Below are 18,269 nucleotides of genomic sequence, written 5' to 3'. Positions count from 1 at the left end.
AATGCAGGGGCAGGAAATAAATGGAAATAATTAACTCCTGAATTAATCTTAATTAAGACAAAAATTAAATAATCCATTTGAATTTTGAAATTTGAATTTCAAATTTAGGTGAGCTGGTGCCTAGCCCGCGTTCAGCCTGAATCAAACTCCAGTCGGACCTGAGTTAAGCCCGGGCCCGCACACTGCTAAAAAAAAGGTGCATCGATATCCGTGCAGTTCGCGCGAGTGTGGAACCACAGCAATATGGGTGTCCTTCTTAGCTAAAGTTGACGTTCCGGACGCGTCGGCGTGGTCCGTTTCGTTATCCGGGGTCGTCCGGAAGAGTTTGCCGACAGACGAGTCTATTTAAGCCAAAATCGTGTGTGGTGCAGCGAGTGTGTGAATTGCGGCGTTCGTGAGTAATCGAGTCACAAAGGGTTCACCTATGGTCATCTGATCCTATGGGAACTCATTTTCGGGCCCTCTACATGTTGGTCTTTAGTCCTTGCAACTAGAAGTTGAGTGCTTGGAACCACTCATGCGAGTTCTTCACAAAAATGAGTCGAGAAATGGCTTGAAGTTCTACGGGAGGTAGACTCCATTGCTAGTCCGCTAGGATGTTCAATAAGAACTCCTAAAGCTAGATCCTAGGTTCTAAGAGTAGGAGACTAAGACCTCACTAAAAATGAGGTCAACATAAGGTCATCAAAGGCAAATTAAGATTCGTTGATTTCGTCCATGTCCTTCTAGTGAGAAAAAAAAAAGACGAACAACCAACATGTCTTTGACTGGCGAAAGTGGCTTGATAAAAGCGATGATCACGATCTTTAACAAAAAATTGTAAAATCATACTTGCTTATTGTAGAATTTTGAATTAAGCATAATACTATTATTGATATTGAATAGGATATTAAAACAAGATACAAGGGTTATATAAAAGAAAAAGTATAATACCCAAATCACTCCTAATAACACCCGAAGGATAAAAAAGAATGACATAAACATAGAAATGAAAATAATAGAAATGGCAATAAAATAAATAGAAATAACTTTTAATACTCCCCCTCAAGTTGAAGAATAGATGTCAATCATGTTCAACTTGGACTTAAAATTGTCAAACAGCGGCCGAAGAAGATTCTTTGTGAGAATATCCACGAGTTGACCTATGGATGGAAATAAAGGAACACAAACTTCCCCCAAATTAAGCTTCTTCTTGATAAAATGATAGTCAATCTCAATATGTTTGATATGATCATGTTGAATCAAATTATTTGCAATACTAATAGTGGCCTTATTGTCACAAAACAGTTGCAAAGGAACGGAGACCAGCACACGTAACTCGCGGAGCATGATGCGCAACCAGATGACTTCATATGCTCTAAGAGACAAACTGAAACTCAGCTTCAACACTGTTGCGAGCAACCACTGACTGTTTTTCGCTTTTCCACGTGATAAGGTTTCCCTAGACGAAAAAGCAATAGATCGTCAATCATGGATGAACTCGACCTAATCGACGTTCGTATAAATGACAATGGAGCGAGAGGAGTGAAGAGAGAATAACAAACCTGAACTCGATGTGTCTTTTAAATAGTGGAAAATCCGACGGACAACAGTGAGGTGATGCTCTTAGGCATCATGCATGAACTGATTAACATTACCAATAGCATGACAGATGTCTAGACGCATATAGGCGAGATATATGATTTTTCCCCATTAGATGTTGGCAGTATGTCTTGTTCACCATAACGACATTGTGAAGTCTGTTAATTTCTCATTGAGATCCATTGAAACAGCTACTAGTTTGCACAACAGCAATTTTATTTCAGTCAGTAAATCAATCACATATTTGCATTGGGAATGACTAATGCCTTTAGAGGACCGAGCTACTAACATACCAAGGAAAGAAATGAGAGAATCCAAATCCTTCACCTTAAAGGATGCAACCAGGATGCTTTTGAAAGATTCTAAGGCCGACTGATCATCACTTGTGAGAATGATGTCATCAACATAGACGATGAGGATAGCAATACGGTCATCAGATGACTATAAGAATAACATCGTGTGATTAAATTGGGCTTGAGAGAAACCATGACCCACAACAATTAGTGTAAACTTGCCGAACCAGGCCCGGTTGGATTGTTTCATGCATCACTTACATGTTCACAAATTGGCTCCATGCAATTCTTATCAATAATCATAAAAGAAATAATATTTGTAGATTAACTTACATGTTACCCATATTGACTTGGTCAACCATACGAGTTTACTCCATTTAAATAAACCCAAATTTTCACAGGTCAGACAGTTTAAACATTTGAGAAAATCCAAGTGTCTTTAGAATCATGGGGTATTCAAAGATTTTGATATACTCGTTAAATCTGTAAAGAAATTCAACACAAGATTGGTGCCAACAATTTTAACATAATTATAATCGAGGGTTTTTTTAATTATTTATTTTGGAAATGTTGTTAAGCATGAAGAGGTTGGAAAGGTAAAATAAAAAATAGACAGCACCTCCCGTTGATTATTTAGTGTTAATAAAACTACAAGCTCATCTTAATACAAGCCAAAGTAGGGTAAGGCATGATTTATCTGCAAAAAGATGGCTATAGGAGGCTCACCCAGGTGGCATCTCCACCCTTCTCTTTCTCTTTCAAGAAGGCTGTGAGGCTCGCCTTGACAAATGTCATAGAAAGGAGAGGAATGATCAACATCACAGAGGTTTAAGGCATGCATTAATTGAGATTGAGAAAGCGGCATCCTTTTATGAATTTTGATCATTTTTTTGTATCTAGAAAGCTACAAGTTATTCAGAAAGATAACACAATATAGTGTGGCACAATTTATATTGCAGGAAATGCTATGAAGCATACCCCAACAATTGTTATCGTGAGTGATGCATGATCTTCCGTACGCGCGAGTGTGTGTGTTTGTGTGAGAGAGAGAGAGAGAGAGAGAGAGAAATGTGGAGTTCAAGGAAGTTGTACATGTTGTCAACAGTTTAGTGAAGCGTTATGCATGAACAAGTGGTTGTGCTGCGATTGTAGAGAGGAAGGAGTATAGAAATCACACTATAGGATGAGGTATGAGCAAGGAAGGCAAACTCAATTTCCTTTTGCTTCCCAATGAGCGAAAGTAGTCAGGCTAAGAAGAGGTGGTTGGATGAATAAGTTGGGAAAAGAGTAGCCTATGTGAGAAGAACAGCAAAATAAGCTAGCTGGGAAGGTTGCATAAAATCCAAGGCAAAAGGAATCAACAACGGTTGAGGCCACTCATATATATGGACAAGGTTTAACGAAAAAGCATGCGCGAAGCAAAAGAGCTATATATCTCACAAACTCTGCAAAAGGTTTTATCAATAAAGAGGAGTTGAGGGCAAGAAATGAAATCAAGCTAAAAGCTTATTGTCAACAAAGGCTTGCAAGGGAGAATGAGGACATTGATATAGGGAGCGCAAGCACAGGAGTCACACAAGGAAACTGATTGAGATTGAGAGTCATACAAAAGACCACATGAGACCTTCATCAAGCAGGAGCACAATAACTTAATTGGTGGTCTTTTTAACATAACAATAGATAGAGTTTAGGTTGGGATGGGCTTCCATCTGTTAGAAAGCACAAGATTTGATTTGAAAGATTATTGGAATTTTGCAGCCTAAATTGATTGGAATGAAACTTGCAAAAATGAGAGTTAAAAGCTAATTGGTATGAGGGATACATCCATGGGAATCCTAAACTAATTATGGAAGACTTGTATCAATTAGAATCCTTAAAAATAAAATTTACAATATCAAGGATGAGGAAAGCCCAGTTATGCACCTTTATGATCTTACCCTATAAGAAAGAGGGCCAGATTGGTTTAAGCTAACTTGAAGAGTTTTCTAAATTTATGTCAGCCTTATTAATTGGGTTTTATAATGTTGGCTTTCAATAAGACACAAGCTTGTCGACCGGAAATTCAAAAATAATTTAGATTTAATTTAATATATATGGGTAATTGTGATTTTAAAAAATAGTATTTTGATTTTTGAAATAAATGAGAAAATAATATTTTAATTCTTGAAAAAAATGAGACCAAATAGATCTCACATATTCAATAGTTTAGATGGTTGAGCGTGATACCACAAGTAATACATTGCCCCGAAGGATAAGTATATCACTTGTAGTAGGCTTAACCACCCAAACTAAAGAGTTTTGTGATATCCATTTAGCCTGCGGAACACTTTATGTATAACTGACAAGTTCTCCTACCTAATATAAGGAATAGATAGGTTTATTTTACATGGGTTCTAAAATTCCCTAGAAAGGCAAACCTCTATAGTTAATTACATCTTAAATGATAAGAGTCACTTATGAAAATTCTCGATTAAGATTAATGGTTCTGTCTTCAAGAATTTAATGTTTAGGCTTTCACGGTTAGACATACGAAAATCAGAAGAGAATGACTCCAATGGGAACAGTTATTTTGGAGTCCAAAGGAGGGCAGAATAAGGGATGTCAAAGATTTTGAGGTGGACCTCGATGACTTCCCAAACTATCCTATAGTTGGGTTTTAAATTTTAGAAGCGAATTTATTTAAATTTCAATCCTGTCAATTATTATTTAGGGCTTACATTTGCATAATATTCAATTATGCAAATAACCTAGAAGATAGGAGGATTTAAGTCGTATCGGACGACAAAATCGGAATCCTAAGGCGAGTTAGGATTTATATTGCACGATGTCCAAAAGCCTAAAAGATAAAGTGGAGATTTATGTCGCACTAGGCAAACTACCTCGAAATCCTATGGGTTATTTAAACTAAGAAAATGTATAGCCGACGTAGACTTGTTTTACTGTTGCAGATCATCATCCTTCGTCCACTAAATCTTCGATGTGCTACCCACGAAAGATTGCTCCATACTTCACGTAGTAGCAGTTTTAGGTTTAGTGTTTCATAGCGATCCACCTTAAGTAAACATACTATTGTTCTCTATTCTGAAGGTCTTGCAATTAATTTAAAGCATGTATGAACAAGATATACCATAAGGAAGTGCAGTAAAGGCGAAAAAAAGCAGTAAGTGAAAAATAAACTTGTGTGTCTGGCGTGTCTACTGCTCCAGCAAATGGGGTTAGTGCCGCAGGTAAAAATAAACGAGTATAGTAGAGAAATTAACAGGCGGGACAAACATACATTTATATATAAAAGAATAAATGACAAAACATCACATGAAAAACTCGAAGAAAACTGAAAGTAACTCACAAAAACTCAAAGAAAACCGTAGGAAACACACGGAAAATCGAAGAAAACCGTAAGCATTCAAGTCGGGGTAGGTTCAACTTAATTATTCCCAAAATACTCCAAAGGCAACCAGCGGTCATTCATGTATATAAAACCCTACATTCAACTAAAAATTTCCAACAAGACAATCTTAGGAGGACAATTTTTTGACGAGAACCATTTAAATTGTATCATTCAAAGGTTACGGTTTGTCATGCATTTAAAAGTAGAATTTCATTTAGTAGTCAAAAGTATTTGTTTTATAAGAGATATATTTTGTTTTGTTTTATATTTATATTATCTTTATATGTTTTGAAAATACCGTCCACATGTCAATCACATTGTCGGGCTAGAATTGCCAACAACCTAAAAAGGCAAGGGTTCTCGCTAGTCTTAGTGTCAGTGAATAATATTGTCATCCTACATTCTCACCAGGTCCCTGGGTCAGGTCCCGATGTCGTAGGATGCAATATTATTCTTTTTTATTAGCGGATGACTTTGTCATCACCGCTCTTAAACCCTGAACCGTCCAACTTACAGCTTTGCTTAATGGTTCATATATAGCCTAAGTTTTATATGTGCACTTATATTAAGATATAAGCTGGTGTGTAAACTAAAGAAATTATTGTATGAGTTAAAACAATCTCTCAGAGCATGATTTGAAAGGTTCACCGAGCATATTCTTGCCAATAGGAACTATTAGTGTTAGGTCAATCACAATTTGTTTGTGAAATCAAATCAAGAATGTATAATAATCATCCTTATTGTCTATGTAGATGACATTATTCTTACAGACAATGACGTAAACAAACTTGAAACAATCAAAAGAACAATGGTCTCTGAGTTGAGATTAAAGATCTTGGAACTATAAGATATTTCTTGGGAATAGAACTAGATCCAAAGAAGTAAATGTCATATCCCGGAGAAAATATATCATCGACTTATTAAACGAGACAAAAAATATTGGGATGCAAACCAAAAGATACTCCTATGAATCCCAATCAACGAGCATCAAAATGAGAGGATAAACTAACAGTTGGAAAAGGGAGGTATGAAAGACTTATAAGGCAACTTATTTATCTGTCACATACAAGACCTGACATTACTTTTACTGAGCGTAGTGAGCCAACATATGAAGGATTCAAATGAAAATCATTTAGAAGCGGTCCTTCGAATTTTGAGGTACCTAAAGATGACTCCATGACATGGATTCATATTCAAAAAGACTGAGATCCGTGAATTGAAATCTACACTGATGTTAGCTGGGCAAAAGAACTAACTGATAAAAAGTCAACCACAAGTTCTTTGGCAACATTGTTACTTGGAGAAATAAAAAACAAGCTGTGGTGGCAAGAAATAATGCTGAATTCGAGTATCGTGTCTTAAACCAAGAAATTTGTGAAGGGATGTGCCTAAAAAAGCTACTGATAGGACTTCACATGGAAAACTAAAGCACTATTAAGATATTCAATGATAACTAATCAACCATCAACATTTCAAAAAATTCGGTACACCATGATTAGACTGAACATATAGAGATTGGCAAGCACTTTATCTTTGAGAATATCAATGGAGGGGTTGTTCGGCTATTCTATATCCCAACTCAGCATCAAATTTCTGACATTCTTACTAAAGCTCTTCCTCAAGGGCCACTTCAGTGATCTCAGCAACAAGTTTGAGATGTATGATATATACAACTCAACATAAGGGAAAGTGTTGATATGCATATCCGGTTTAAGAAACTATAGGTCCGTAATTATATTTGAGGGAGAGAAATTATTCTCCCTTAGTTATCCATTATTGTGTTTTCATTTCTTTCCTTTTTATCACATTGTTTGAATTTTCGTCCAGCTATATGAGCGTTAGTCTAAGTTGTATGTATATTTATTATTTACTTAATGAGAAAATAATAGAGATTCTCCTCTAAGTTCTACAAACACATTCATTGATTTTAACAACACCAATATCGTGTTAGTGCATCGTGTATGAAATTACTTTTATTGCTTAAACGAGCTGTAACATGCTTTATAGGCCAAATTAAAGCACTCGATGCATTCCATGAAGTTATTTTATCAGATATTCTTTGATTATGTGTCAATATATGGATTTAAAAAAAGGCCAAAATGATCCCTGGACTAATTATTTGGGGGGTAATCCTAAACTATGCTATTTGTACAATTTATTCCCTTAACTCAGCAAATTTGGTCCAAAATAGTAGACTAACTCATCCAATCTAGTTCAAAAAAATCCAACAAGCCCATAAAAACAGTTCAGGGAACATTTAACCTTATTTTATTGATAAATAAATCTTTCAAAAGATTTTTTTTTTGACAACTTTATGAGAAGTCACTTCTCTTTTTATACAATAGAGAGTACATATGCAGAAAACTATATGCTTAAGAGCTTGGCTCCATTCAATCCTTATTAAAAAATCAAAATGATACAGGAGTTAACCAAACAATAATGGGAAAATAAAATATTATTACTGAAATCAAATAAGAAATTACAACCAACAAACTTAAATGAGAAATAATAACAACATGACATTACACGCAACTAAGGCGAAGCTAAAGTGGTGGTGGTGTTGGCCGTTAGGGATTTGGAAAGGCTGCGGCAAGGTAGTAAAGGGTTGGACTGAGGGGAAACAGCCACACGACAGTGTCTTGCTGTCCTGAACTGCAGCAAGCAGTAAAAAGCAGGAACAGCAGGAAAACAGCAAGACAAACAGCGGAACCTTGCTGTTTTGGGCGGTAGCAGCAAGATAGGAGGGGGTACAGCAAGGAACGGCAGGCCAAACAGCAGCAGCTTGCAGATTGGGGCTGCAGCAGCAATGCAGAAGGGTGGACAGCAATGAACGGCAGACCAAACAGCAGCAGTTTGCAGTTTTTGGGGCAGCAGCAGAATGGTAGAAAGGTTATGTGGCCAACAGTGGCAATGGAAGGGAAGCTGGAAGCAATGCAAAAGGCTTGGAGAAGGATAAACACCACCTCGGGAGCAAGGTACAAACAAGGCATCACTCGATCCTAGGATATAACCCTCGAAGGGCAGACACCGATGCCTTCAGCTGCCCGAACAACATACGACAAAAACTAACCCTTAACTCCTACGAAAACAAATTTATAATAATAGTATAACTAGAAGCGAACTCAAAGGACCGGCCAGCACAAAGCAAGCAAAGGCATAGACCGATTTGATCCAGGCATGCAGGTGAAAAGCCAGCTTAACACGCGGGACTCCCCGTGTCACAAAGAGTTATAAATTGTTAGCTAAATTTTAAGCAGCCTCCGCCACTTGATTAAAAATGAGTGTATTAAACATAATTTCATCAAGTTTATTTTTTCTTTCAAACTTTAAATCTCAGAAAATCTTAATGTACCTTGAACCAAAAAAAATTTAAAGCTTTAGAGATTCATTCATTATGAATAAAGAATTTCAGCAAAATCTTACTGCCACCAATGCTCAAGAAGTTACAATTTGGGAATTTTTTCTCAATTCATATGTAGTGGAGATATTGTAAAGCAATAAAGATGGAAGGAAAAGTGAGATAAAAAAGGGGCGGTAACATGCCTTAATTTTTGTCGGTTTTCTCGTAACAAGACTACAAAACTTCCATCAAAAGATTCCATGGTGGGATGAGGCATGATTTACACCGCAAGCAATGCTGAAGTCTTCTCCTGACACTGCCCTTGTAGGGTGAGGCATGCTACATACCATGGAGCTCAGATAGATGAGAAACTCAAGAAGAATATAATTGTTGTCGACTTACACAAGCAGACGTGCTAGGGGGGATAAAGAGTAATCATAAGCAGAGAGAAGATAAGTGGTAAGATAAAATGCTGGGAGGACCAATTTTTCCATTTTTACATGCAAAAAAAACATATTGGGAAAATAGGTGCTCTTGCAAGTGAGTTAGGAAAGACAAATCTTGCATTAGAAGAGTGATAGAGAGCAAGCATTGAGAGGGTCATATAAATTCAAAGGCAACGGGGAGAAGCTGTGGATGGGGCTGCAAGCATAGAAGGGGATCTTGTATGTTGATGAAAATGAGTGCATAAACTGCAAGCATTAGAATTTGTATGCTTGGCATGCGTGGAAATGAGTGGTTCAGCAATGGTGAGAAGTGGAGGGTGAGATAAGGGACAGTACAGAGTCCTACTAAAGCTGGTTGATGTGAGAGGATAGTGAAGGTGGAGTGCATTATTAGGTGCAGAACAGTGAGAGCAATTAAAAGTGTAAAAGTCGTGCAGGGGAGAATAATTGTAGTTGTGGTTGAGCAAGAGAAAAACTTCATGTTAGTGAATCATGGAAGGAGGCAACGTGTGTGATCTGTGAAAGTTGAGATGTGGATCATGCAAGTAAATATTTTTATTTTTATTTTTATTTTCTTCTCTTTTTTTCTGGATTCAATGCATTTGTATGACCTGTGTGCATGTGCATTGACGTGCATGCATGCACCCAAATTTTCTTTTACCATTTCTTGCATGTATTTCGCCAAATATTGTCATTTGAACAAAACAAAGAGGCTTTGACATAGGTCATGACCTATCTACTCTAACACAAATTTGATATGATCCGGAACCGAAAACAGCGACCAAACAACAAATAAATTGCAATAGAGAGGTAGGAGAACTCAAAAGAGGCCTGATTTTATTAATAACAACAAAAGAAAACAGGGTACACCATTGACTGTTTGAGAAGTAGATCATCTCTCCAAAAATCCTAGACTCCACTAGGAACACCACGAGAAAAAAAATTACAGCCCAAACAAAATATAACCCAAACCCTAGATTATTAGCCCTAATATAAGCCTCCCAAAAACTCTACAAACTTTCCCCCTAAGACTCTTCAAACTTTTCCCCAAAAAAATTGATACAATCTGCAACAAAAAACAGCGACCAAACAGCGAATAAATCGCAATAAATAGGTAGGGGAAATCAAAAGAGAATTGAGTTTACTCATACTAATGAAAGCAAACAAGATATAACTTTGATCTACTGTTCGGAGGTACATCGTCTCTCCCCAAACCCTAGACACTGCTAGGAACACTATAAGAAAAGAAAAATCACAGCACAAACAAAGCATAGACCAAACTCTATGTTATTAGCCCTAATATGACCCTCTCAAAAACTCTTCAAAATTTCTCCCCCAAAACTTCCCTTCCAAAAACTCTTCAAACCTCCCCCAAAACTCCCCCCCCCCCCCCCCTATAATTTCTCCTCCTTGAATATGTCATTAGAGCCTTAGTGGGCCCCACTGGAATCCTTTGTGGCTGAACTAGAATTTTTCGCCCTCCCAATTGGCCACTAAAATTCGGGGTGGGTCGGTCGACTGGGTCCAAAACAGCAATGTCTGGACCTGTTTCCTAACCGGAGTAACAATAATCCCCTCCCAAAGAAGCATCTTGCCTTCAAGGTGGATTAAAAAAAACTGCTTTTGGATCACTTCATAACACTAAAATTCGGGGTGGGTCGGTCGACTTGTGTTAAGAAAGGCAGAGGTAGACCTGGGAAGACTTGGGCTTATTATATTAAAAATGATCTTAATTTACTAGAACTAAATGAAAATATGACACTAAATAAGACGTAATGGAGAAAAAGGATTCATGTAGCCGACCCCACGTAGTGGGATTAAGGCTTTGTTGTTGTTGTTGTTGTTGTGGTATTTCTAGCGGCATATAGGGTTTGTGAAGAGACAATCTACCTTTTCAACAGTAGATCAACGTTGTATCTCATTTGCTTTCGTTGGTATTAGTAAAATCAGCTCTGTTTTGAGTTCCCCACCTCTCTATTGCAATTTATTCGATGTTTGGTCATTGTTTACGGTTTCAGATAATATCAAATTAGTATCAAAGCGAGATCTTAGAAGAATGAAAGCAAAGAAACTGGATGTGTTAGAAGGAGAAATATGGCAAATTATATCGGAAAATGAGGAAAGGTTCACCGTCATGGAAGATAGATATTCTTCCATAAAAAACCAAATAAAAAATCAATTTGGGAGCATGAAGGAAATGATGAAGAGGCTCTTGAAGATGCAATCCAAGACCCATCTAACGGCTCACATTAAAAACCCTAACCAAGAGTTAATCACAGAATCGTTGGCCAAATTAGAAGGGAATGAGATCAAATGAGAAGGTGTCGAGGAGGAAAGCATCTATCACCAAGAGCTCCCCCTTAGCACTCCGAGAGAGGGGTGGAAACTTCCGAGGGAGGGGGATGGGTTGGTCTGGACCCAGCCGACCCCAGTCTTCTAGTGGCCGACCAATTCAGCAAGAGAGGAAGGAAAACCCTGATGCAGCCAGCCCCCATGAGGGTCCCACTAAGGCTCTAATCAAGTATGCAAAGGAAAAAAATTAAGGGGAGTTTTGGGGAGAGTTTTTAGAGTTTTTGGAGGAAAATTTGAAGAGTTTTTGGAAGGGTTATATTAAGGCTAATCATCTTGGGTTTGGGTTATGTTTTGTTTGGCTACAGTTTCCCTTTTGTCGCGGTGTTCCTAAAAGCATCTAGGATTTGTGAAGAGACAATCTATCCCTCGAACAGTAGATCAACATTCTATCTTAATTTTTTTCATTGGCATTAGTAAAATAAGCCCTCATTTGAGTTCCCCGCCTATCTATAGCAATTTATTTGTTGTTTGGCCGTTGTTTTCGCTTTTGGATCGTATCAAAATCATGAACTATCAAATTGCACTTGAATACCATTTTAGGACTACAAATTGGGTTGTATGGTCAAATCCCGGTTCGCTCTAACACCAACTTTGTGACACATTTATTGAGATCAACAAAATTTCAATTAGTTGTTCAAATGAATGCCACCTAGGTTTCTATATGAAACTAAATAATTAGTTGACTTTGACTTATAACTTGCTAGATAAAACTCTTAAATACAAGATAGATAGAATATTCATCAATGAATGTAAGAATAATTTGGGTTATCCAACATGCATATCAAATCCGGCGACGTGTATTTGTTACTCAGCCTATGCAATGATAGGTGCTGGCACTAGTGTTTACAAATTCTAACACCCAACCAAACCTTATCAGAATCAAGCAGATGGAATCACCTGATTTCCAAACAGATTCAGCTTGCAGCATGTAAAGATTCATATTCTGCAAGGCATAATAAAAAGCAGCATAACACACCCAGGAAGAAAAATCAAGAACTAAAGCGGGGAAATAGGGCCTGAGCTGCCAAACTCCCTAAACTATATAAACGTTTCACCCTGCAAGTTCTTCCAAATGCTTTTATTCATAGGATATCCTAACAGAAGGGCCAATCTCAAAGATAGGTTTTAACCAAAATTAGGTTGAAATCCTCACAATGCAATAATAAAGTTGTGAACATTACACCCCTCCTAAGCTGGAGTTTCATGCATCAAATAAACCTATTTTTAATACACCGCATATCAAACGCAAAAAAAATTGAGCATTACAACAACAACAAGAAGAAGCCTTTGTAATGGGTTCAGCTATATGAATCATTTTTCTCCATTGTGTCCAATTGAGTGTAAAAAAACTAAGCATTGGATTATATTTAAATCCTAAAATGATCTCTCCATTATTTGTATGTGGCCATTTTACTCCCACAATATTATATTTCTCCCATTTGGACCTTTGATAATATAAAATTGATCAAAAAGAGTGTCTCCAAAACAAAATTGAGATTAATTTTGTACGGTCGGATGACTAAATTGAGATAAATTTGTATTACAATTTCTAAAACTAACATTGTACAATTGATATACTAAATTTGAGAAATAATATACTCAAAAACTAAATTAGCGTCATACAAATGGTCAGGTTAGGGGACTACCTTGGGGTTTATGTGTGCTTAAGCTTTGTTCTTGCAACCGAAACAAATACAACAGAAAAAATTTAGTTAACTCCAACAAAAGATAAACAGTAGAAATTTAAAAAAAAGAATTAAAATAAGGCATGTATAAATAGGATTCATATTAGCTCTTAAATGGTAAGTGTTCAATTATCTAGAAAGAAAAATATACGTCGATTACAACACTATACCTTCGAAAATTCAATAGCTAAAGACATGTCATTCCAAAGATCCTCTAAGCCATCACTCTCTGTTACTTCCACATCATCTTGATTTTGATGCAACATTTGCGGTGAATGATCAGCACTACTCAACAATGGAATTGAGGGTGTTGTACTGACATCGAGTTTTTTCTCTTTTTCAACATCTTTCTCTTTTTTCTCCTTTTTCTCTTTTCTATTTTTTTTCATCCTTTTCTGCTTTTTTGTTGGACTAGAAAGAGAAGCTAGATCCTTGTTATCTTGGAATGTGAGAAGTTGGCTCTACAAATAACAAAACAAACAAATGACTTTTCGCCAAAAAAAATAAAAAAAAAGGAAAAATACCACTTTAATCAAACGATTGTTCATACATCAAACAGAAAGTTTATCACTTCTATTATAAATCAGATAATGAAATTTACATTTTCACATCAATAGAATCAAGATAATTCTCTCATCAAAAGCAAATATTATAAAATCAAATTCGTCCAGCAATGAAGTACTATCTTTCAACGAAAAATTTTGGTGATAATATCGTAGTTCAGGTATGATATCCAATGCTATAACCAATAGAATCATTAAGACGTAACAGTACTATGAAATGTGAACAGTATTAGAACCCAAAAGCATTGTTTCAATCGTATTATCATGCGTCAGAAGAAGTTTTTCTCGAATAGTGGTGTATAAAGTAGCTTTTCACGAATAGTAAAAAAATACATCATTACATATCTGCCCATCACATATGCATGAACAAACAACTGTGTATATTGAATATATGAAATCAATTATATGTATAATGCTGGCGGCTAAATCAAGCTTTAAATTCTGATAATAATGATAAGTTTTCTTAACGAGCAAAGCAGTCAAAGTAAAAAATGTGTTGGGTTTGCTTCAAAAAGAAGAATTTGGTGCCAGTGAAAAATAAATAAAATAAACAACAACAACAAGCTTTTATCCTACCACGTGGGGTCAGCTATATGAATCATTTTTCAACATTGTGTCCTATTAAGTGTCATATTTTTATTTAGTTCTAATAAATTAAGGTCATTTTTTATACAATATGGCCAAGACTGTTTAGGTCTACCTCAACCTTTTTTAATATAAGTTGAAACTAAAGCATTTAGTCTCCAAATAGGATCATCAGGTGGTCGACGTTTAATGTGATCAAACCATCTAAGAAGACGTTCCATAATTTTGTATGCCACTGGAGCTACAAGCCTTTCAAGGATACATTTGTTTGGCATTTTGTCGCAAGTGTCAAACCACTCATCCACTTAAGCATTCTCATCTCAGCATAACTTAACTTGGTTTTATGCTTCTCTTTTAAAGGCCAACATTCTGAGCCATAAAGCATTGCGAGTCTCACCACCATCTTATAAAATTTTACTTTATGTCCAAGCGGTACTTTTCTTTCACATAATAGGCACGATGCATTCCTCCACTCCAACCATCCAACATGAATTCTACTAATAGCATCCCGATATATATCAACATCACTTCGAACAGTAGACCCAAGGCATCTAAAACATTCACACATTTTAATGATTTGATCACCCATTATTATAACTCTACTACTAGATCTATACCACTGCTTAAGCTGCAATCCTTGTATTCAATTTTTTATCTACTCAAACAAAGGCATTTAAACTCTAATGTAGACCTCCATAATTCAAGTTTTTCCTGAACACTTTTTCTACTCTTATCCACAAAAAAGATATCATCAGTGAAAAGCATAAACCAATGTATATCCTCCTGTAAAGTCCAGTAAGAGCATCCAAAACTAAAGCAAAAAGCTATGGGCTTAAAATTGATCCCTAATGTAATTCAACTGAAATGGAAAAAATACTTGGTCTATCCTCCTGTTCGAACACAAGTAATAGTTGTTGACCCTAACATACATTCCACAAGATGAGTCCATCAAAAATGGTGAGAGCAGCAAACAATAAATGCAACATTGTGCGATCAACTGGAACATCTTGACAATCGCCTAAATTGATCTAAATAATACCCATTTCGAAAACAGACTCCTCTGTTGCATTTGAAACATCGAAATTAGCCAACAGTCTTTTATAGTTAAAAGGAACGAGCACAGTGAAATGGTAGGCTGACGGCACGAAGTACATAATTCAGGCTCAAATCATCTTGATCGTCAACAAGGTCGCTAAAAAGGCCTTTGATTGCAAAACGGATCGCATGAGTATGTCCCGAACATCAACTTTACCTAGGGAGGACATCCAATTATTGGAATTTCATGCACGAGTTGCTAACACGTAAATTGGGGCATAAATTAAAATTAAAAATAAAAAATATATGCATTCTTCCCTTGCAAGCCACCACCTAATCATTTCATACCAATTTTTTGCCCGTGTGTCCACCTCCCTCTCCATACAATGAGAGTCTGCAAACTCTTCTAAAATAATATAAAAAAATGAATTAAAATTTTGTTTTTTCACTAATCTAAGAAGCACCCTTTCTCCTATTATAGCCGCAAGTCCTAATCCCACTTCATCTATCTCACTTATGCTCAACCCGCATCTACCTCCGCCGCTCAAAGCCCCAAAGCCAAAGTTCCTCTTCCCCTACTCCGGTGAGACTCCGGCGACCAACCTTCTTCTCATCGTTCCTCTTATGCAACCACCTCACCTCCTCTCCAACCCACCTCTGATCATCAAGCTACTGCCGCCGAGCCCTCCTACCCGCAGAATCAACAAGCCCATCTCCCTCCTCTCTCCGGCAAAACTTCGACCAGGCTCTTGCTGACAACCCCACAACGCCTCCTCCATCCTCTCTCTCTCTTCTTCCCCTTGTTATTTTCCTGCAACCCCCAAGCACCCACAACTCTCCTACTCCCGTCGATGGCCAAATCCAGTGTAACTCATTCTCTCTGTGTGATATTCCTCCCGCAACTCCCTCTACCTGCTACTCCTCCCACAACTCCCTCTGCCTGCTGCTCCTCCCACCATGGCCTCATCTTGTTTCCAAGCTTTCTTCTTTACCGAAAGCCACAACAAACCAAAACATCTCTCGTGTTCAAACATCCACCAATCCACCCTGTAAACCGAGGCTAGAACCCCCCATCCCCTCGCACAGAATCTTATTTTCCCATCAAAAAATAAGTTTTTCCCCTGCATTCAACTTGCTCAACCCTCCAACAAAAACATTCACGTTAAAAAAAAAAGAGGAAGGTACCAGATTTTCTATTCATTAGAAATCTTGCTTGAGCTTGCTTAGATATTAATTTCCGCTGAAAGTAAATGTTGTTATGATTATGGTGCGAAAAGGAGGGCGCAAGTTTGTATGAGAAACTTGTACAGGTCTGCCAAAATCTTTGCAAAGGTATAATGCTCGCAACTTTTAAAATATCTATCGCGGTACATTTGGCTTGTCGAGCGCAATCCTATACACACTTTTCTTAGTATGGTGAGGCGAAACTCGTACGTGGCACTTGCGACGTAGTGGATGAATCAAAAAGCTACAGAAATATTTATTTTGACGAGTCGAAGAGAGCCCTATATACGCTTTTCATAGTGTGGTAGGATGAAGCTCGCACGCGACGATCAAGATGCAATAAACAATTCTAAATTAAGTACCTATACGCGTCTTTCTTGACGTGGAGGGGAAATATGTTACAGGTGTATGAGATTGCACAGGTAACATTTGTAAACTCTTTTCTTAGCGTGCGGAAGATCTTGTTGTATTTTTTAAAACTTGTACACGCATTTCTTTGCTTGGCAGGATACACTTTTTAACGTCGTGGCGCAAGCCAAGCATACAAGGCTTACTTGGTGTGATGGGTAGGCCCAGACCCTCGATGTAGCCCCCAAAATAGGGATGACATCAGAAGGCTGCCGAAAAGTTGTCAGATTTTGTGTGAATATCAGTCATAAAAGAGCAATAAATTAAATAATATATTGAATCAGCGACTCACAAGGGACTCGACGACTCATTAACAAGCTCGAATGAAACTTATGGGGGGTCCACTTGAACATTCAAATGAGAACAAAGCATAGGAGAGATATATAATTCCAAATATGCAATCACAGTCTAGAACGTCTACTTCGCCACTAGATCCACAACAAGCATCTAAAAGCGGACAGAAGACGATACTGAGACACTCTAAGGGAAGCTTCGCATATATTCGCCATCAGATCTGCAACAAGCATCTAAAAGAAGACAAAAGGTGATATTGAGGCGATTAAAGGGAAGTTTTGCATATGTTCACCATCGGATCCGCTATCCCAACCACACGAGCGGACAAAGGGGAAACCAAAAGCTTAGATGAAAATATTTGCACAAATCATAATGATAATACACTCGTGCAAATAATAATAAATCCCATTAAAATCGCTCAAAATTAACAAGTATGAAGCACCCGCATATGCTTCGACGTGCCTCTAAATATTCATGCTTATACGTCTGAGAATGTTGCGCGTGCAATGGGTTGCCTTGCCAATAGGGTGAGGTCGTAATTCCTATACTTTGGCCAACCTGATCCTCCTCCCTACAAGGACCGGAGTTGACAAGATTGAACCTCTACTCTGGCTAATCTGATCCTCCTTACATAGACCGGTGTTGATAAGATTGAGCCCCCACTAATCTAGTTTGATCCTCCTCATGAGAATTGAAGTTGACAGGACTAGTGCTCTTAATGATATATAAATTTCAATCATTCTCCGATGATGGTCGAGTTGACTGAAGGTTTCAACCGGAGCGGCCTATTTTCAAAATCAAGTTTTAAAGTTTTTTAAATATATTCAAATAATATATACTATGAACATAATCCTCTGACAGGACTCGAAAAAATCAATTCCTTGATGATGGTCAATTGGCTGAAGATTTCAACCGGAGGGGTCCACCTTCAAAATAAAAAATCAAAGTCTATCTTCAAAACTCAAATAATATCAACTATGAACCCAATTTTCTGTAAGCGGGTTAGAATTAACAGAGCTCAAAAAGCTCAATTCTCCGATGATGGAACCGGAGGGGTCCATTAATATATATATAT

General features: G+C 37.3%; 1 protein-coding gene across 1 annotated transcript in view; it reads right to left on the bottom strand.

The window, feature by feature from the left end:
• LOC110029616 (protein CHROMATIN REMODELING 35) overlaps positions 1-18,269 on the bottom strand; it is a 77,834-nt gene that overhangs the window by 13,335 nt on the left and 46,230 nt on the right. The window contains exon 3 of the mRNA XM_020731987.1: positions 13,256-13,546. Coding sequence (XP_020587646.1) covers positions 13,256-13,546 — 291 coding nt within the window. The remainder of the gene's footprint in view (positions 1-13,255; positions 13,547-18,269) is intronic.

Source organism: Phalaenopsis equestris, unplaced genomic scaffold, assembly GCF_001263595.1.
Source record: "Phalaenopsis equestris unplaced genomic scaffold, ASM126359v1 Scaffold000598, whole genome shotgun sequence".
NCBI classification, from domain to species: domain Eukaryota; kingdom Viridiplantae; phylum Streptophyta; class Magnoliopsida; order Asparagales; family Orchidaceae; genus Phalaenopsis; species Phalaenopsis equestris.
Note: the sequence above shows the minus strand (reverse complement) of the source record. Positions and strands in the feature narration are given on the sequence as shown.